Source organism: Bombus vancouverensis, chromosome 11, assembly GCF_051014615.1.
Source record: "Bombus vancouverensis nearcticus chromosome 11, iyBomVanc1_principal, whole genome shotgun sequence".
NCBI classification, from domain to species: domain Eukaryota; kingdom Metazoa; phylum Arthropoda; class Insecta; order Hymenoptera; family Apidae; genus Bombus; species Bombus vancouverensis.
Genome location: NC_134921.1, coordinates 13,121,955 through 13,143,378, shown reverse-complemented (window position 1 = coordinate 13,143,378; position 21,424 = coordinate 13,121,955). Strand labels below are relative to the sequence as shown.

Below are 21,424 nucleotides of genomic sequence, written 5' to 3'. Positions count from 1 at the left end.
ACGGTCACTTGAAACGAGACGAGGGCCCGTACAGGCCACGGGATCGACACCACCTCTTCAATGTCGGAGCTCACCTCTCAATCACTTTGCTTGTCAGAAGTGCTACTGCTGCTGCTGCTCCACCGAGAGGAGCGGCTGCTATCAGTAGCTCGCACATAAGACTAGCTGCTCATCTCTCTACGACGATCTTCGACTATATTTAAATATAGTGGACCGCTGGTGGAGCGAGCGTCGTCCTCAACAGCCACCGAACTTGTTGGATGATCGCCAGCGAAAAAATCGATCAACCCATCGGACTTTAACGTCGAACGAGCTGGCTGAAAGCGCTCGTTAAAGATTCTTCCGTGAACGACGACAGCCGCTTTTTCAACCACCACTGATTAATGTAAGCGTTCCAGTCGGTGCAAGCGATTTAAGAAGAGTCAATATCGATCAAACGTTAGACGTTAAGTGTGGTTTGATCTTCCTGCATCTGCGTTTTCCGACCAGTCGCTTTCGTTGATGCTTGCGGCGCTCTACAGCGGCTAAGATTGATTTACGACCAACCGAATTGAATTACGATTTATAGAGACTAAATATAACGATCGAAAATCGATCGAATTTTTATCAAAGGTGTGTCAAAGGTAACGTACTATTTCAAATATTATTGATCGCCCGAGAGCACCCTAAAAGATCGGGATGGGACGTACAGACGTTCTTGGAGATGATGTTGGTGATTTCCAAGTGTTTGCTTTTAAAAATAAATTTAACAGTTATAAATTAGACAGTTATTATGACGACGATACGATGATAACATTATGCCATCCTTCCACGCTGTGGATCTATTGCCTAAGCTATCTTTCCGAGGCCTATCGCTTCAATCGATACATACTTTGAAATCTTCCCAAAATCAACGTTGAATATAGAGAGGAATATAAGGTATCTTGTTTCTCACAACAATGATCTTAGTATAAATATAGTTAGTTTGAATTTCCTAATTAATCAAAAAATCCCATTGTGAAAATTAACTCAAGGAACATGTCATATAATTGATGTTTGGACCGACTTGCACACCGCTATGATTCATAGCGCACCATCGAACTCTCGGACTAGCCTGGAGGTCGAGTGGCAGTCTGTCGATGATAAGGACATTCCAGCAGCAATTTCGAATCCCTCCTTCCCATTGGCAGTTATTTAAAAGCCGTCCTTCAACCTCACCCACCGGCCAAGGATTCGTTGGCAGTTGGATGCCAAATCCGATCGACTTCGGTTCGAAATCATCCAATTTTTCACTCTTTCGCGTCGATTTAAAATCCCTGAAACCCATCACCAAACCCTCCAGTGCTCTTCGCCATGAACCCTTCTCAATATATCTTCTTACTCTTCGTTGGAACTTTCTGTGTCTATGGATTGTGGAAAACCAGTTCTCTTTCCTGGCGAACCTCCACGGTACACGCGAAAGCGTCGATTCAGTTCGACCTCTCCATTCCATCGTCTTCTCCATCCGTTTTCCGTCGATTCTCTAACAAAACAAACAGAAAAACCATCGGCAAAAGTCATAAAAAGTATCGTGGAGTCGTATCCAAATACATGCTAGAGCTGTACCACCGCAGATCAGACGTGGACATAGTTCGAGCGTTAGAACCGATCCATGTGTCAGGTCCGACCAACGAAGGAGCCAGGATTCTGGTATTCTCGATACCTCCGATCGACCCAGACGAAGCTCTAGAGGTAGCAGAGTTGCTCGGCGTTGTTGGATCCATTCTCAGAGTGCGTTTAGATCATACGGACGCTTTTGGAAGCTGCAAATCGAGGAGGGACGATAGTTGGAGGGCTTTCAACGTTACTTCTGCAGTGGCTGCAAGGAGTGGTAGTGCCGTCAGATTCCGAGTATACGGTAGAGTCGGTTATCATCCTTGCGGAGACGGCCCAATCTTGTTATTGAGCTACGCCAAAGTGAGGAAGAGGCGCTTAAGGCGTTCCATTCAAGAAGAAGAGACGGACGAAGACGACGGTCCCCGAAGAAGACGTAAGAATTCCTGCAGACGACGATCTCTTTACGTAGACTTTGCACTGATCGCGTACGACGAATGGGTCGTTGCTCCACCCGGGTACGAAGCCTATCAGTGCTCTGGGAAGTGCTTTTACCCGTTCGGCGATCATCTTAGCCCCACGAAGCATGCGATCGTGCAGACGTTGGTACACGGTGCTCTCCAGGCTATCGAGGGCGGCAGCAAACCTGTTGGCAGAGCTTGCTGCGTACCGACGAGACTAGCGCCTACCAGTCTGCTTTATCTGGATGCCAGTGGAACTTTAACTTATCAGTACGGCTACGAAGACATGGTTGTTGCCGAGTGTGGCTGTCGTTAAAGTGTTCAAAATATAGGTTTAAAATTAGGCAATTGAGTAAGGAGAAAATGAATTTTTATGAAAATTAAGATAGGTTCTTAAAGATCGAAAGAAAAGACATTTTTTAATCCTTATATTTCAATCAATTTATTCCAACGATTTACTTTGCGTTTCTTTATGCAAGATCAGCTTTTATACCTCTTATCTCATATTCCGACAAATAAATTAAAATTTCTCCATTTAATTTAGAAAATGTATAAACTTTTTCTGATTTCCATTTCTCTTCAATACATTCTATAAATTCCAGATCTGCCTTCTTCCAGCTCTTCCTATATATATCATAAAATATAATATCTTTCAACACACAATATTCTCTGAACTAGCAATATCTGAATAAAAATATTCCTTGTATAAAACATGCATTACATTAAGTTTCATAAATTATAAATTCATCAAAAAATAAGTAACTCGATATACTTTTAGCTCTCTACAATGTATTAGATATTTCTTTGCTTGTTAATATCGATTTTAAAGTAATATTTTGTGTACTACTCATAGATATTTTGAATAAAATTGATGAGAATCGTTATAGCTTCTACGCTTAGCGTATCATTTAAATATGCAAAGCACGTATGTAAAAGGCTATGAAATAATTCAATTATTAAGGGTCATTCAACTATAAAAAATCGAATCAAAATGAGTTGCAAAACAAATAGCGTTGATAAAAGTGGAACGAGTTCGAGCAATTTTCATCGGAATAAAATTTCTTTTTCCCCGTAAATCGTAAATGTACCGAGTACATAAATTATATAAATTATAACAAAATAGAAAAAATGTAATTACAAAATACAAAATTACAACAAAAATATACCTATACAGTTCCTTTTCGTGCAGCACGCGCGATTCCCTTTCCTCGACGCATTGCACGATACACGATTGGAAGAAGAAGAAAGTAACATCTTCGATAAAAACTGTCTTCGTAAATTCTATAAAGTTCTATGTCAAACTCGAACAGTCTTTATCGATTAACTGAACACCATCGAGCACATCTCGTTATTCTTTCTGTTCAACAGATAAGACCTCCCAGGATTATGCAACCTCATCCTCCTGGTTTTTCTCAATTTGTGCCTACTTCCAGCTACCCTTTCAACCTTATATACCTGATACTTCACCACGTTCTCTGGTTGGCTAAGTCTCATGCACAGAGATACCGGCCCGGAAAAGTCTACGTCGGTGGCCAACTCCAATTTCGGTTCCATCGACATGGAGAACTCAGCCATGCTCTGCACAAAGTCGGAACGCACTTTCGTTCCTCCCTGGATCATAATTCCAGCCTTCAGATCCACCAGTGACTGAGCGTTTCTGGACCATAGGCTCAGTTGAATTTGTCCAGCTAAATCGAAGCTAACCGCACCTTGGACGTCGATTTCGGCTACGATTCCCGAGGCCAATGGAATGTATTCGTTGTAGTTATGGAGAGCAGCTAAGGCCTGGAAAGCTGGAGTTCGTTCGGACGCTGATCCAGACCAGACGTGACTCATAAGTTCCCCTTGGCCAGAGAAGAAGACGAATGGCCTGATACCAACACCTAGGAAATCGAGCTCCATTCCTGCAGTAGATGGTTCGACATCCTGAATGTCATTTTCCTGGCTGGAAGTCGAAACGAAGCTTCCTAGGCCTCCCGCGAACAGGCCAAGAGAAAATAGCGCCTCTTCGTGGTCTTCAACTTGAAGAACTACGTCGACTATTCCACGCTTCATTAAACCTGACTGAATCTCTTGAATAGTTATCAATGATCCATTACTATCTATTGACCTTAGAAAGTTTCTCGTGAACGCTGTGCTAAGACCTTTCTGGGAATACACGTTGTAATTAACGATATCCTTTCCACACGTACTCAAAACTTCGCTCAGATCTTTAGCAAATCGAAGATCCTTATCAGAGAGTTGTTCCAATCGTTGACTGAGATACTTCCGAACCTCGTAATCGAGATCTGTGTTTGCTAAATACTCCACCAAGTGTCTGATATCTTCCTTCGATGGATTCGTTTCAAGAATAATATCCAAGGCTATAGTTCTAGAACTACTGTCTCTCTTTGGCCCACCTATTTCGTAAAAGACTCGTTTGGCTACCTTTTTTACTTCAGCAGTCAGCGAATCTCTGGGTAGCGCTGACAGGGCCTTCCAAGCAGCGACATTGAGTGCTTTATTCTCACTCGTTGCAAATTTTAACAAGATCGGGATCGCAGCCTTGGTTCTCAAATTTCTTAGAGCCCTGAGGAACTTCAGCTTGCACTCTTCCCCCGTGCAAGTATCGAGACCGATTTCCAAACTGATTCTTGCTTTCTCGATGCTAGCAGGACACTCTAAATGACGTGCCATCGCTGCTGCGGTTAAAGCTATCGTTTCTGACACTTTGTCGTTCGGATGGGTCTCTTCCGATCGTCTCAGAATATTTTTAGCGATATCTGCATTCGGCGTTGGAGACAGAGACAGAGCCCAAAGATATCTTTCAGTATCGTTTCCTATTTCGTCTTGTCGAAGAATTTTCATGGCTGCTTGATGCCCTGCTATGGTCGAGGCGGCGCCAAAGATATCTAATAGTTGAGGTTTTATTTGACGATATCGTGGACTTTTTAGGAGCTTCTGCAGTTCATCTGGAGAGGCTGATCTGATTAGAGGTAGTAACTTCAGGAACGCCGAAGCAGATTTTCCAGTACCCAATGCGTTGTTCTCCAGGGCGCTGCGGTACTCTTCGACCGTTTGTTCGATCTAAAATCAAATATTACAAAAATACGATTAAATATTTATTTATAGTCGATTATTTCCCATAATTTTGATATCGCAAATCTGTTTGTACAATTTTTAATCTATTAGATCTATTAATTTACCAGCAGGATAATGAAATGGATGACTTTATGAGAAGATGTTATGCAGTAACGTGTCTTTCATTTCCTGCCTTATTCATTTATCATTGGTTACTCATAAGCAAACAAAGAACAGGAAACACTCGACAAATAAACTTGTTGATTTAAACGAAGATAATTTTAAGTATCCCAGCTTACCGGCACGCTGTTGATTTTGGCGAGAAATCAGTTTCCATAACAACATAAGATGTTTATGGAATGCCGAGGAAGGTTAACAAATTGCATGTATTAAATTAGAATAGATTAATGGGAAAATGTACGTTCTAAAAGAAAACAAGGAAAAAGAATTTTATGAACTAACCGTGGGGCATCCGTAGTCAGGGCACGAGAACGGTTCCAATTGTAGCTCGATGCTCGTTTCTCTGTATCCAGGTTGCGCGGCAGCGAGAGCTTGATTCAAGGTATCAGCCTGCACGGTTTTAGCGCTGAGCGTGCCAGGAAGCAGCTCGAGTGTCCTCTCCGACGTGACGATGGCGCCCACTTCCGGTCTGGCGGTAAGTGCCATTCGATGACTCTCCTCATCACGAATCAAGCTAGGCAAAAGCTGCTCCGTGAGTTCGTAGGTTGAATTACGAGTACTCGTAAGCTTCACGCCGAACAATGGATTCGAATGCCGTTTCTTTGGTGGTAGAATATTTTGCTTGCAGGATATTTTTCGTTTTCCCATTGTCCTCGGTCCCAAAGAATGGTACGTTACTTTACAGAGACCGGAAGCATCTCGTTCCTCGACGTCGCTATCGAACACTGTATATTGGAATAAACTAGCTAAGCCACGTTTGAGGTTTGCCGAAGAGACGCTCTCTGCAGTATCCATGAAGATGGAATTTACGTCGCCGTTTCTCCAAAATATTAGCAAAGGTTTCTGTGCAAGGGCGTTTATTCTGGAGGAGTGTTCGACGAATCCTTCTAGTTCTGGAGCACTTCGAGATTTGATCCACAGTTGTGGTTGCAGGAGCTATGAAAAATACAAGAATTTGTTTTTATCCATGACGATTACTGTGAAAATTTGTAGTAGAAATGAAACGATAGTGAAATGATAATAATCGATCTAATTAAATCAATTGCCCAAATATTTTGTGCAGTAACCTTCGTGAGTCATCAGGAAGCGTATACAGGCTAGTTATGTAGTTATTATTCAATGTTTTCCTGCCAAGTCCTAAATGGTAAGTATATGAAAAAGGTGAAAAAGGAAGAGGTTTTATAAAAGCAAGAGACACGAGGACAGCCCTGATATATGGCGGCCACCTCGATCAAAGCCTTGGCAGTGATCAAGGGAATACTCGGAAGATAATATATAATTGCTTAGGAAAACAAATTAACGTTTCTGCTAAAAGTTTAAACGTAAGGCCGTTAACTTATTTGTCGAGACGACTGTATATATTATACATTCACGGTATCTGGTAAAACGTGCTGTACTTTAATCTTTTAAGAAAAGGTTATCATAGCTTAATATTGCTAATACGAACTCCCCATTTATCGTTCGTTGCTCGATAAAAATTCTATTTGAAACTGAGATTTTCCTTTGCATGCAGTAACTGTCTCGTTAAATTCAATAGAACTCGGCAATTATAGACTGAACACTGTGCTATTGATAAAACACAAATATGTATAAAAAATGATAATATCAGATATTTTACATCTTGAATAAGAACTTTCATGCGTGCTATCAATGGCACGCGAATGGTACGCGAATAAAGAAAGAAATTTAATACAAACATATCTCCAAAGAGGGAACAGCAAAGATAAGAACTGGAATCTGTATACATCGAGTTAGAAATAATCCGTATTTTACCAAAACTTCACGAATTACGTATACGGTATAATTAGGTATACGGTAAGGAATTCACCGACTCTCCTGCCATTTCTCTCATTAAAGTGACAGCAATTCATTATTCAAGAGTAGAAGAAATCCACTTAACAGAAATTCATTTAATCGAACACTAGCCAAAATTTCGTTTCAATAAATGAAGTTGTATAAAACAGTAACGATTCCCACCTCGATATTCAGCAAAAAGCTACTCGGATCATCCGGTTTCTGCCAAACGGCGGTTACATCCAATTCGCCGGTTAATCGAAAGCCAACGTCCCCGCTGGATTTCGACGGAGCTGCCTCGCTAAACAGCAATGTTGTCGTCAGTTTATATTTCAATCCGCTTGCCAGGTCCCAGCCTCTAGTAGCACCAGCCATGGCTACAAAAATCACGCACACTTTCCAATACATGATCGATAGAGTAACAGAAACAACGTGGATCTATCGTTCCGCCCTGTCCTACGAGAAAACCCGGCGAAGAATCGATCGAGGATCGACGCGACAATTTCGATATGTGATCTGGCAAAGTTACCCGTCGACTGACAAACATTGTTAATCCATGGACTCTGTAATGGCTCGTCTATAAGCCAATGAGAATGGGACACACTGAATAGCGGTTGTCTGTGTGTAAGTGATCGTCGGCTGACGTTTGCGTGTGGTTAGATACGTGAGTGTAGAATGTTTGGCGCGATTACGAAGTTATGAAACGTATATTTTTCTTTTTTCCTTTTTGTTTACTAATATCGTGGAGTGATAGAGCTGCAAAGAACAAAAGGAAGAATCAGTGATTATTTTAATTCGAGTTTGTACTCGTTAGTAAGTGTATGAGCTGTTTTTATATGAAACTTTAGAATAGTATAACTTGTAGATAGCTACCTTTTTTCACTTAGTACGTAAATGTAATTATGCCGATCGATGCGATAATTGCATTTGAAAATTAACTTACCAATCTGCTTCCAAATCGTCAATTCGTAATTAGTCATTCTACCGTGTTTTAATACACTACTTTCCATGTCGTTAATTTGGTGTAAGAAAATAATATTTTCATAAACAGATAAGATCTATAATTCTAATTACATGTTTGTGGAAACACTTAATATGTATCAGCGTTGGCACTTAAGGATCTATAAGTGCAGCGTATGGTTACACGAAGATAAATATGTTCACACGAGTGTGCATACAAGGTGGCTCAAAAATATGACGAAAATAGGGAAAAAAAGGTAAAATCAGAAATCTAAGAATTTACAATACAACTAGCATCAGCACAGTTAAACGATACATATCAGTTTTCGCATTCATAAATCCAATTTAAAAATAACAAAGTCATACGACTTTCTTTAAAATATTATCGTTATGATATTTCTCGAAATAGATATAACACTGGTATAAACGTACAATAAACAAATTTAATACTCAACCTAATCCCTTGAAATTCACTTCGGTAATAATTAAATTAATCAATTTGCTTGTCACACGCTGACATATCTCCACAAATATTGCCTTTATAGTCTCTTATTGCAAATGCAGAAATAAACGTTTTTCTCGAGAGATAGTTCTTCGCGTGATTTTATAAACATTTATGTAATAAAGTTAGGAAATAAAGTAATGAAATAAAAGGAGATATTTCATTATGATATATTTTCTCAAAATTAAATAAACTTTTAATGGATTCATATTTTACATAACACAAATCCCTATTTTTGAGTCGCCCAGTATACAAACGTACGCATATCTACGCACACAAAATCGTCACAGTCTGGATCGCTCTTCTAAAAGCGGCGAAGCCCTCAGTGTGCTCTATACGAGATGCATGCATATATAGGCACAGGCTTTACTTGTGTACACGAATGTATAATCGCATATCACCAATATACTCCAACGATAAACACCGTTAATTCACCAAGTCCCTGCTACACGACAAGGAAACGGAAATAGTTACTCCGTTCTCGTAATTAATGAAAGGATGAATTGCGGCTATTTTTTGGATCGAGCTATTTTTTGTAATCGAAAATGAAAAGGAAGTTAAACAAAAATAGCCATAACCAAAGTATATTAATAACAATTAAAAATGAACAAAATTGAATTTCGAATTTGGTGCTTGATTTCGTTTGAATCTTCTGTTTCGAGTAAAATTACCAACGCTAAAAGGAATAAAATCCAATCGTGAATTCCTAACCACTGTTAGGTTATCTCAGATCAGTTATCCCGCCAAACAGGCTCCAATTTATTTTTAGTTTATAGATCCGCATATGTACAACGTTTTCAATTATTTTATATTTTACTAACGAATTTTCTGAATTGCTGAAAGTAAATTATGCAGAGAAAAATCACATTTATTATTTATCTTCCTTTAGTTTTTTTATATTAAAGTATGTCAAATATAAAACAAAGAGATGTTAATTTACCTGGGGCCATTTGACAGTAGGAACCTGAAATATAAAAAAACTTCTATCAGAGACGATCTTCGTAGCACTTTAAAGTAATTAAAGAATTATTTTTTGTTCTTAAGTCCTAAAGTTATGTTGTCGATTACTATAATTGTCCTATGCCCCGAGTTAGAAAATAATTTTGTAGCCTTGATTAACCAAACCGGTACAAAGTGAAATACCAAAAAAGTACTGAATGTATAGATACATTGAACAAAGAAACAAACACTGCGTAGATACTTTCATAAGATTCGTCGGATTTCATTTAAACACAAGACGAAACTTTATTCTTTGTTCGATGCAACGGTTAAACATTATAGCAGTTAACACGTATTAAACGTTTTTGCACTTCTAATTTACTTAATTTAACTGTTTTTAATCTAGCTACTTATCGATAGAACCAATCGAGGAAAAGTGGTTAAATAAAAATCTATATCATAAACATATATAATACGATGCGGTTCACAAGTTATCGAATTTTTTCTAACTTACACAAGAATAGTTATAACATCAAAGATTTAAAGAAAATTGGACGTTCTTATTGTGCTTATAAATACAGTTGTTTAAACAGTCACTTGAATAATTTTAATCAACGTCAAGCACTTCTATGAATAGTTGCCTGGATAGATGGTCGAAACATTGAAAAATGACAAATAATATAGCAAAGGGATTTAAAAATTAACGAGGATGGATGACGTCGCGCGGGAAAGTACGTAAGATCGAAACGTGAAAGCAGGTGGGCCAACCTGGTGTAAGGTGTAAGTTGGTAACTCACCGAAAAGCGTCAGAAGATAAACGAGGGAGACTGTAAGCGTCGTGACCGGCGTTTCCGAGCAGGCCATCCTTCGTTTCTCACAGACGACCTTCCTCGTGCCTACTGCCCCGAGCTCGTGTTCTATGCTGCTCCGTACGACTCTTCTCCTTCTACCAGTAAATACGAGCAGATACAAGTAAAAGTAATTAGACAAGGCAGGCTTGCGTTATCGAACCCCACGACCATCTCTAACATTCCCCACCGCACCACGCGGAGCTATTCCCCTTCCATTGCTCGCGATATCACGAGGATAATGTATCAATCCCCTCCATTGGACCTGCTTTTGCGGTGGAAGAAGAATAAATGGAACGTGGGGATATTTGGTGATCTGATTTCAGGCGCGGTGCATTCGAAAACGAGACGTCTTGTTCTTAGGTCTTGTCTTATTTGTATGTAGGAATTGACTATTATGCGTTCCATGAAGTAAGAGGAATTAAGATAACTTTAAAGAGTAATTATTGCTAAGCAGTGCATAACAACGATAATTTATATGAAACGTAGTACACATCATGTATCGTCTACTTGGATAAATTCTTTGTAATAAATGGTATTTCACAGTGAATTTTACAAATAGAAAATGTAGAAAATGATCTTTGAAAGAAATATTACTCTATCTGAAAATATAATTTCATGAAATGGCAAAGGAAACAACCGCGATAATAAATTAAAATAAAATGTACTGGTTTGCTTTGGTCTATACAAAATATTTTATTCATTTAATTAAGTACATATATCCATATTAGGAAGAAAGGACAGTATTAATAAAATATAGAACTAAATAAATGAAGTAAGATATTTGAAAAAACAATGTACAAGATGAGATTATATATTCAGTTTCAGGTAGAACAACTTTTAAATTATTTTTAAATTCAGAAGCGAAAATCGATTTTGATTATTATAATAATTCAATAATAACATATAAATTCATGTGTTTACATGACAAGATAAGCTTTATTCTCCTGAAGCTGTTACACTCTCACAATAAAATTCGCCAAATCGACATGAATAGAAAAAAATAACATATTCTGTTACATGTTGATAATTACTTATCGACAAAATGACCTTGGTGGATGAAAGATTTTGTTTAACAACTAAAAACTGTGCTAGTGATACATTCTTAAACCTAATGTGACATTAACTCCTCCAACCCAACCGTACGTAAAGAAATCTTATACGGCGTGATGATTAACAGGATAGATGTCTTTCCATAGATGACAAAGTCAACGACTTGTGTGCTATCCCTTGTAATCTGTGATCATAAATCATATGCATGATTCTGACAAAAAATAAACTTTATTAATATAAATATTATTATACAACACGCACAAATTTTCTAACTTCCCCTGGTTGTCCCTTTATAAACAAATATGTTGCTCAATGAAATCCTATTTAATCTAATAAGAATATATAGTACATTGACATTACATATTAATATAATATAAAGTACATATTAAAGTTAAAAACGAAGACGTCAAATGCTTAAAAATGTAGTTTCAATGAAAACAATCCATATAAACACTTGAGGATTTTCGTAGATAAAAAGTGTAACAAGTGAAAGTTTCATTAAACCGACTAAAAATTATAAAAACTTTATATTTGTACATCAGTCATACAAACTATGATATTTTGTTTCCAGATCCCCTAATACGTTCTGGAGCTGAAATTAAATTGTGTACATATACATATAAATGAAATATCTAAGTATAATCTCTGATTAAGAAAAATTAAAACAAAATAATTACTTTTCTTTTGCATTTCCAAAGAAATAGAATCTTCTATTGGAATGTATTTGTTGAAATGTATTTTACACCTCTGAACGCTTTCTGCACTATGTTCTTTTCCTGCAATGAAACATACTTATTCAAATATTGCATTTAGAACAAATAAAATACTAGTTTACTGGGAATTATCAGTACCAGAAAATTTGACGTTTTTAATAGATCTTTCCTTGTCGTTATTAGTTTCATCTATATTCATTTTTTCACTATTATCAACGTTAATTTTAAAAGAACTTGTTCTTCTTTTCTTCTCTACAGGTGATTCATTTTCTTTATGTCCCAGTTCTTCTATATCCATAGACATTTCGCTAAAAGATCTCTTAGCTATAGGTGTATCCATTGAAATAATAGTTCTATTTCTTAAAATTCTTATATTTTCATCACTATGGCTGATTTCTTTTTTGTCATTTATAGGAATATCTTTCTGTTTTAGTGTATTTACAGTTTCAACATCTTTATTTTCATTAATTGGTGTGAAAATATTTCTATTGAATGGTGGAGTTTGATTTGGTATCGCATTTTTATCTACAAAATTTTGTTCCCTCGTGCTTCTTTCTTGTAGTGTACCCAGACTTTTATTCAATTCTTGGAATGCTATTGCCATTTGTGTTCGTGGAGACGTTATTTTATTATTTTCTGAATTTTCTTTGATATCATCTTTATGTACATCAGATCTAACGTCATCAAAAAAAAGTTTTCTTTCTGCTCTAAAAGCTGTTTCTTCATTAGAGCTATCAAGATCAAAATTATCTATTTTTGACAATGCTGCAGCTAAATTTAATTTTACCTCTGTTTCTTCGTCAATTGGTACTTCATTTAAAACTATATGATCAGCAAAGTTAACTTTATTTGTTAATTTCGTGAGACATTCCTTTTTGGCTGAATTATTTGGCTGTTTTAATATGCTCTTTCCTGGTGTTTGATTAGAATTAATATAAGATACTGAATCATCTAACTGAACTTCTGGTGTTTTACATATTTCACTCAGATTTATTATTTTTGAGCAAGGCTTTTGTTTCGACAATGTTTCAGATAATTGTACTTGTTGCAGTAAACTTAATCTTTTAGCGCACATTACAGGTGAAAGTTTTTTTTCATTAAAACTACTAAATATAGCCCTTATTTTGTGTTTTATCCCAAAACTTATATTCTTTTCATATTTATCACCCAACGTTTGATATAAATTAGATTCAAGTTTACTTTTACCACCACTGTTTCTAATTTTTGGTGTCATCTTCCGTTTTCTTTTTATTAAGATAGCTTTAATAGAATTTAATGTGTTTTTAGTAACTGATCTGTTAACAAACACGTCTTCTTTCCTGTCCTGTGAACAAAGATCCCCCAATTTTTCAAATTGTAAATCACAGTTTTTTATATCCATGTACATCATATCCCAAAATCCTTGCAAATCTTTACATGTAACTAACATTTCTCCTTTCCCTGTTTCGCAATTAATAACCAATTGACGAAATCTATCAAACTTTTTATTTATTAACAAATATGTCTGTTCAATAACTCGATTTATTTCCAGTCGATCAATTTCTGTAATTTTAGCTTCTATCACAATTTTCATCCACTTTTCACATAATTCGGTTAATCTATTCGTCTCTTTATTCAAAAGAAAATGAAAATATTGTGCGGTACGTTCTTCTTCTTCAACTGAAACATTTAAATTTTTCATGATAGTGTCTTTGGTAGGAATATCATCATCGCTTGGTGAACGACGAAGACTAAAACCCCGTTTTAGCTGCTGTTCTTTTCTAGCATTGGATTTTCCACGACTGGAAACTACATAAGGAGAATATATAATCGGTATAGATGGAAAATTTGACTGTTCTGACGTAGATACATTATTATTTGAAGACAAACTTGCTTCTTTAGCAATAGCATGAAGTATTTCGCTCATACTAGCCATTATTTTACTTTCATTACTATTATTTTTAAAAAATTGAGATATTTATAGATGAAGTACGTTTGACTAAGAAGTACATATAAATATTAAAATACATTTATGTAATTTCTACATCCGCTGCTTGTACGGGACATAACACAATTAACACAGTCGAACGAAACCAGTAAACTATAATAATATGGAACTAGCATAGATTCACGTACAGTTTGTAACTAAAGCATTGCCCGAAGCACTGAGGCACGGTCGTATAAACATAACAGTAATACACAACCACAATAGCCCTGGAACATTGGAAACTGCAATGGAGGGGCTAAGATGCTCAATAGTTTGATATTCTGTGGTGTGTTTTACAAATTGGCTGTTAGATGGCGCTGAGATAAATTTGTTAAACTTGCGCATTGAACATCATTTTCACTATCCTTACCACCGAAGATAAAGGGTATAAACTAAACTACTTGAAATAAATGATAATAAATTTACATAATAGAGTAGAGTTCAGTTACAGATACGTTCGTGTGTCATAGATTACAAACATATGGCGTACTACATCACGAAGTCTAACTAGTCGATTGGAGCGCCTTGGGAAATATCAAACTTCTTCTACACCGTTGGAAGAGTCAACTACTTCTTCTACATCGCTAGAAGATTCACCAACTAAGTCCAAATCTAACGCCACTTCCTCTACTAAGTATCCTCTAGTGCTACGTCCACTAACATACGAAGTTCAAGTCTAAGAGCCTTGCTCTAGCGTGCATATCTATCTTACCTTCGGGCGACAAGTTGTCATTAAGGAATTATATCTACTCAACAGTGTAACTCAAGTGTTGGAAATAAAACCTTATAATTCTGTGAATCACAGTGTTATACTAACTCAACCACCCCTATTATCTTAACGGAAATCAGGGGATCGATCAACTCGTGGTGTCGATTGCTATAATCGTAACGGGAATTTACGACTCCCGTTGACGTCCCTCCTCGCGAGTTCGTCTCCCCGCGATTGGTCGAAAATACACTTTGTTTTTTTAATTCTTTAGTTCCTTAGTTTTTCAGCTCTTAATTCCTTTAGCTCTTAGTTTTGCTCTCAGCTTTTAGGTTCTTTAGCTTTTAGTTCTTTGTTTTATTAGTTTCCAATTCTTGTTAGTCTTGTTAATCGACGTGTTTGTATTTGTCAATTTGTAAACTATCGAAAATCTATCGAAATTAAAATCTTGTAATTAATAAGAGCGAAAACGTATTGCGAACGATTGTAACTCCGAGCATTCGAAATTTCAACGACTATTCTGCCAATATTCAATTAGTATACGAATAAACATTTTCTCTTGTGAAGAATATTTGTCTAATAATATAGCAGGATTAAGCGAACATTTATTTTCACCAACTTTAATCCTCTCCCGTGCCAGTACTCCTGCGCATAGCAGGTTAGCCGAAACGTGGAGTTTAATTTCAAATCGCATTAAATAACAGACAATACTACAATTTAATCTAAATTCAAAAATTAACGGCAACGCAACCAAAACGAGTCAGACAAAACGTAACAGTATACCACTACGGACAAGTATACAGTATCTTATTCTTACTCAATGATAATCAAGATGTTTAAGAATCGTTGGTGACTAAAGTCAACGACAGAACGATCGGTATTTCAGAACATGTGAAACGGTTGGTAAATGACAAACCCTGCTATCTCTAGTTAGCGCCACTCTAGAGAATGTCGAGCCATCACGGTTATGATTGAGCTACAGTAAGCAAAGAAACGTGTTCGATAGATAACTATTTAATCCACCAAGTTGTGTAAGCCTCCACCAGGATGCACTAACAAGGTCTTAAAAATTGCCAATCTAATCTTCAATATAACTTTAACGAAAGTTACACTAACTAGATCTTGAAAGTCTTCTTATTACTTGTAGCTATACCACTACACGTAAGTACTGTTGAATATGGGATGTCTTGTTTTAGCTGTGACTTTTTATTTATGATTACAATTGTCGTGCATATACCACATCCCTTTATCGCATATAATTATTTGAAACGTATCATCAAAAGACTACTAAGGATCGCGGTATAACTGCTCATACTCGAGGCATTCTATTCTTACAAATAAATTAACGGCGTTTTGCAAAGGTAAGCGCTTTTATTGGAACGAAGAACTTGTATTTTTGAAAAATACTTAATCGCGATAAGTTAGCTATAAATATTTAATTTTAGAATTTTATTGTTGAGCCGTTCCCAACTGTACTGCAATGTCGGGCCGACTCGTGACAGAGGAAGAGCAAGCCCTTCATCTCCGTCTAGTTTCAAAAATCAGGTTAATATTCTGACTCCCCAATGGGGAGTGTATCAGATATTAAGCTGATAAGAACAGATACTACACTTTGATCTTAGCCATAAGGCCGAGAAGCGATAAATAAATTAATTTCAGCAGCTTTTATAAATCAGACAGTGAGTAATTTCGCTTGCGAGAAGGATACTAGCAAGTATACTACCTCTAGCGGTTTGTGCGGAAACTATCTTTACCCCTCTACAAATGATAGAACGTGGTTACAGTTTGGCAGGGGCTAAGGTAGATTGTCACTGACAACTTTAGATACCTGAGCATTCGTACATATGTCGTGGGTATCAAAATCGTATTACTTTTTTCGCCCAATTCAACTAATTCGGTACCCCCCTCCCCACACACACACTTTTACGTTATATGAATGTTTCTATATACACTATATAAAGTGTTTCTGTATATACTATACGTTCAATGTACACAGAATATCGTACCTGTATTACCTATGATATAAATAAATCATCAAAATTCGCATGAAATATTTTTAGCTATTTTTGTAAATACATACAGAGGAATACATTTTTAAATTAAACTTTAATAATTGTTTCATTTATTTTTGCAGTAACTGTTACACCGAGCTGCGTTTCACGCTGATAGACGGTTATCGACTAGATCGAAATTTTCGAAAATATATATACACATAAATGGTTAATAAAATTAACGATTGGTCGTATAAGACAAGGGGTTGTGCATTACGGGATTAAATCAAACGAGATACCGAATAAGCGGAAGAATAGGATTCTGTTAAGACAACACGTGCGGAAAAACGAGCTGTAAAGAAAGCGAAGCAAGTTGAACGTAAAAGGAATACGCGAAACACGTGCAGCAACAAAAGCTGTGGCCGCATAAACTCTCGCAGAAATGGGAACCGGTCGGTTTGCAGGCCGCAACGAACGATCCGGCCGGCAGCAGTCGCGCTAAATAATCATAACTCAGAGAGACATTTGTAACGCCAGCTTCTCGCCCGTATTTATCGCTGTTGTTGGACGGTTTGTTGCAGCAATAACGGTAATGGGCCAGCTCGACCGGCCGCCCAACCCCTCGAAACCGCCCCGACGACCCTCGAATCCGCCGCCAACGCCGGCTACCCCTCGCCGAGAGCGATTTATCCTCGGGTAATTAGCGCAGGTAATAATTAATGCCGCCGCGCATTGTGCTAATTATCACCGGAGAACCTTTTAAGAAATGAAAGAACATTCGAAATAAAACAAAGAGGCTGCGACAGGGGATGGGCAAGAGGCTGCAGGTGGAGGGTACAAGGTAGTCGGAAGAAGGTTGGGGACGAGGCCGAAGGGAGGAGAGTTAGAGAGATAAATAGGATAGTAGAAAGATATTTACAATCCCGGGAACGAGTCTTTGTGATAATAAGTGGTAATGAGAAGGAGGAAACTGTTGGAATGCAACGATCCTCGGGTTGCAGGTGGTTGTAATAGAGATTTTAGACGCAAGCAGCAAGTTTATTTTCCAGTCGCTGCTCGGTTTTGGATTTACGCAGATCGAGCGGTGCAGTATCGACTTTTATTTAAATAAATTTTGCCAATTTCAACGCGCCAAGTAACTTTTATAAGACGGTTGTTATTCAAACATGGAAAACGGAGTAAAAATAAATCCTACGTTTTGCTACGTATATTTCACATGTCGCGTGTATGCCTCAGCTTTTCAGCAACATTTCTAGCCCACATATTCGTAGAAAAAACGAGTTATCTTACTCTTAAGATCACCTCGTCTCGGAGTTCGCTCTAAACCTTCTACTGCCACCTAGAAACATGTAGACACGCGAGTGCATGTACGTATTCAAACTGGAATCAAAGACCGAAGAAGTCTCGCTCATCCCAATCCTCGACACAGCGAAGGTATCACCCTTAAAGTATCAGGTGGACTCACCCTGGCTCACATCTGCTGGACAGCGACTCCAATCTACACCCTGCAGGTCGAACAAATCAAAAGAAAACACATCTTGATAGCGATAAAGCGGGGCGAAAGAGAGTCGGAAGGTGGACGGGGGTAGAGAACGCAGAAACGTAACGAGTGGTCGGGAGAGGTCGGGTCTACGGGATGTTTGCGCGCCTATATGTATATTCCAGGGCCGAGTAAGGGACCACTGACATACGTATACGGCCAGGTAGCGTATGAAACGCCAAGTGTGTAAGTACGTGTGGCTCCATACAAACGACAGGCAACAGAGCCAAGCAGCTATCCATCAGGGTGCTTTTGTCGCCCTAATGAGAGCTTGAATTATTCAGCTTAGAGGACGCCCCTCTCTCCGAGGACCCCTTCTCACCTTCTCCACCTACTCCTCTTCCTTCTCTTTGCTTCTTCTCGGGGACTCTGCTTGCACACGCTGGAAAACTGGAGGAATTGAGAATTCCTCCGTTCGTTTCGATGCGTAGATTAACGTGCGTCCTTAAGGCCGATTTCCTGCAATTTCGTACGCAGTCGAGAGTTAGAACGATCTTTGTAGGTTTAGCGAACAGACAGGCGGAATCGACCTGTTTCTTTTCTCTTCTATCGGTTTCTGGGAGCATCTTCTTCGTTGAACACACGGTCACACGACGATATACGAAACGATCGTGTTTTTAATCTTTCGTTGAAAAACAGCAAAAGGATTTAATTTACAGAAGTAACACGTAATAAACCGACATAAAACGTATTAAATTCTGTCGCTTTTTATCGAAGGATAAATTTATTAAATTTGCAGGTAAAACCAACAAAAATTCCTCGTTACACATTGAAAATTAATTTCGAACGAAACGGTTGCAATTGGAAGCTTGACGCAAACCACTTTTTACGCCAGTCGCTGGAAACAGTCAGTAGGATTTATCCGACAAAATAGGACGAAATTACGGTTAGTCGAGCTGCTATTATGCGCGGGTTGCTTGAATCGGCCGACCCAAGAAGCTTCAGTCAAGAGCGTATCAACGTGAAAGCGACTTTTTCAATTCTCCTTTCTCTCTCTCTCTCTCCCTTTTTCTAGTTCCTTTACGCGATCACAGGCGTATTCAAGCCGCAGTCAGTTTCGTAGTTTGATCCCGGCCTTCGAAATCGTTTCTTAAACCTAGAACCGGCACACGCAAAAATCCCATGAAAGATTCATGGTCCATCAACGTGGAGCGTTTCTGTGCGAAGGTCGAATCCCTATTAAATCTAACGAAGAGATTTTTCGCCGGACCGCTCTTCTGGCCGGGCCAGTTCTGTTAACTAATTTCCCCGGCGATTTTAAAATCATGGCCAGAGAACGGCGATTCATTCGTGCATCGCCCCGTCCTTTTCAAAACTGGAACGTGCACCATAAATGCTTGAACGCCCCAAGACGTCGTTTTACCTCGTGAAACGTATAAATACCGAGTCTTTGCCTTAGCGCGACCTCTTTCATATATATGTTTTCTACCGGGTATTGCACACGTTCCTGGCGGCCTATGCAAAGCTCATTTCCTCGGAGATAATTGCACTGTGATATCGCGAAACTCATCCTTTTTGTGCCAGCGAGAGAAAGAGAGGCGAAAGGGGGTTTCGAGCTGGCACACTCGGGGCGAGGAACCTCGGTTTTATTAAAGTTCCTTGCACGTTGGTTGCCTTACTTTTATGCTGCCGTTTCACGAGGCGAAAACTTGCCCTGTAAGTCGATAAACTTCCCGGTAACTAACCGACATTTCAGATTTCCACGTGCTATGCCCCGCGTCGACGACGGGGCCACGTTTACGAGTCTTTCGTATGGAGTTTCTAACTCGTAAGGGAAGGATTTCTATATGGTCGTGGATTAATATTAGCCTCGAAGCTTTGTTTCTTTCGTGGAAAGCGGAAACGTGTATCTTATGTCGCAATTTATTGAAAAGAAATCTCTTCGACAAATTCGTTGCTCCTCGAGGCGCTCGCTGTTTGTCGCGCTGATTAACGATTACTCGCAGAATCGCGAGTTTGCTTCTGAAAACGGTTTGTCTTTGTTTAACGAACAAACTTCGTAGTTTGTTTAACTTTTACCGCGTTAATTACTCGCGTTTTTAATCAGTGTAACTCGATTGAAACTGTTTGGTATTTTTTTTTCTCAGATTAACGTTTCGCAATAAAATTTAGTACTAGACGAATTATCGAAATTCTTCGATATATTTACGAGTGTTTTGGTACAGTCGAGAGAACATTTAATCTATTATACGATCGTACAAAACGCTTTCTACGTTATATAAAATTAAATTCTACCCTTTTATTTATTTTGCTAATTATTAATAACATTCTTTTTCATATATACATATATATATATATATATATATATATATATATATATATTATCTAGGGAAAAGAACGCTGAAATATTTTAATCGAAAGAACCGACTACTTTGTAAGTTTTTAACTTTCGAGCAAATGAATTAGCATGTCCAGGAACATATGCGCATCTCGGTTTCCAGGGGGTTTACGCTTAAATAATCGCTTGGGGTTACAGAGACTAAATATTTGAAAATATATATTATGCATTGCGCGCTCAAATAGAATTCTTGCCTTGAGCTATTCGTTAATCGACGAAACAAATTATCACGTCTCCTTAATGCGATAAAAATTTTCGTAAAATCGCAATTTTATCATTTACATAATAATATAAATAAAAATTCCACGAACTTCCGGTTAATTTCTGACCGACGAACTACATTTCCACTTCTTAATGAATTTTCATACTATTTAAAAAATAACTTCTCATGGTCGATAGTATAAGTAGATTTGGATACCTTGGTCGTTCGCTCGAGCTCGCTAACAAACCGCTGGAAACAATCTTTGGTCGTATCGAGGCTCGCTAGCCGGCGCAATCCTCGCCCTCGGAATCCTACGATCACGGTGTAAGAAAGTCGTCAAACCGGAGACACCAGAAAATTTATCAAATTTCTGTCTCAGGCGTAACGATCCGGGGGCTCGAGGAGGGAGGCATAGCGAGAACAGACGTCGAAGCTAAGGGTTGGCGGTGGGGGTGGGTGCGCGAAAGGCGGACGGGCCGCTACATCCGCAAAGCTATTATAACCGCTCGAGCGAATCTCTATTAAAACGTGTTTACACTGGCTTAGGGGTTGACTCAGGCCGCCCCTCCTGGTCCTTGGTTTCAACCAACTCCGCTTCT

At 38.2% G+C, this 21,424-nt stretch overlaps 3 protein-coding genes and 1 non-coding gene across 9 annotated transcripts; 1 reads left to right on the top strand and 3 right to left on the bottom strand.

The window, feature by feature from the left end:
• Positions 1–1,003: 1,003 nt before the first annotated feature.
• On the bottom strand, positions 1,004–10,480 carry Mtp (microsomal triacylglycerol transfer protein). 6 transcript variants are annotated; one of them, XR_013059578.1, is made up of 7 exons: positions 10,266–10,480; positions 9,470–9,493; positions 7,251–7,444; positions 5,556–6,209; positions 3,200–5,099; positions 1,585–2,339; positions 1,004–1,501 (listed from the first exon to the last, which is right to left on the bottom strand). XR_013059578.1 is itself a non-coding variant. In XM_033330176.2 (5 exons), exons 1-5 carry the CDS (start codon positions 10,330–10,332, stop codon positions 3,354–3,356), a joined length of 2,685 nt encoding a protein of 894 aa, XP_033186067.2. In that variant the 5' UTR covers positions 10,333–10,480; the 3' UTR covers positions 2,449–3,353. The 6 variants fall into 6 exon arrangements, 3 of the variants coding, with proteins under 3 accessions (XP_033186067.2, XP_076478966.1, XP_076478967.1); XR_013059577.1 differs by having other exon boundaries at positions 1,004–2,339; XR_013059576.1 differs by lacking the exons at positions 1,004–1,501; positions 1,585–2,339 and adding an exon at positions 2,449–2,657.
• LOC117154837 (uncharacterized) lies at positions 1,119–2,377 on the top strand. Its single transcript, XM_033330183.2, is given in 2 exon segments — positions 1,119–1,301; positions 1,303–2,377. Coding segments are annotated over 2 exon segments (1,230 nt in total). The 3' UTR covers positions 2,350–2,377.
• Positions 10,481–11,227: 747 nt separating the features above from the next.
• LOC117154835 (uncharacterized) lies at positions 11,228–14,259 on the bottom strand. Its single transcript, XM_033330179.2, has 3 exons — positions 12,221–14,259; positions 12,047–12,145; positions 11,228–11,961 (listed from the first exon to the last, which is right to left on the bottom strand). The coding sequence occupies exons 1-3, from the start codon at positions 13,995–13,997 to the stop codon at positions 11,921–11,923; spliced, it is 1,917 nt and encodes a 638-aa protein (XP_033186070.2). The 5' UTR covers positions 13,998–14,259; the 3' UTR covers positions 11,228–11,920.
• Positions 14,260–16,204: 1,945 nt separating this feature from the next.
• Positions 16,205–16,396, bottom strand: LOC117154899 (U2 spliceosomal RNA). The gene has a single exon (XR_004463847.1). It is a non-coding gene; the product is annotated as a U2 spliceosomal RNA (small nuclear RNA).
• Positions 16,397–21,424: the final 5,028 nt, after the last annotated feature.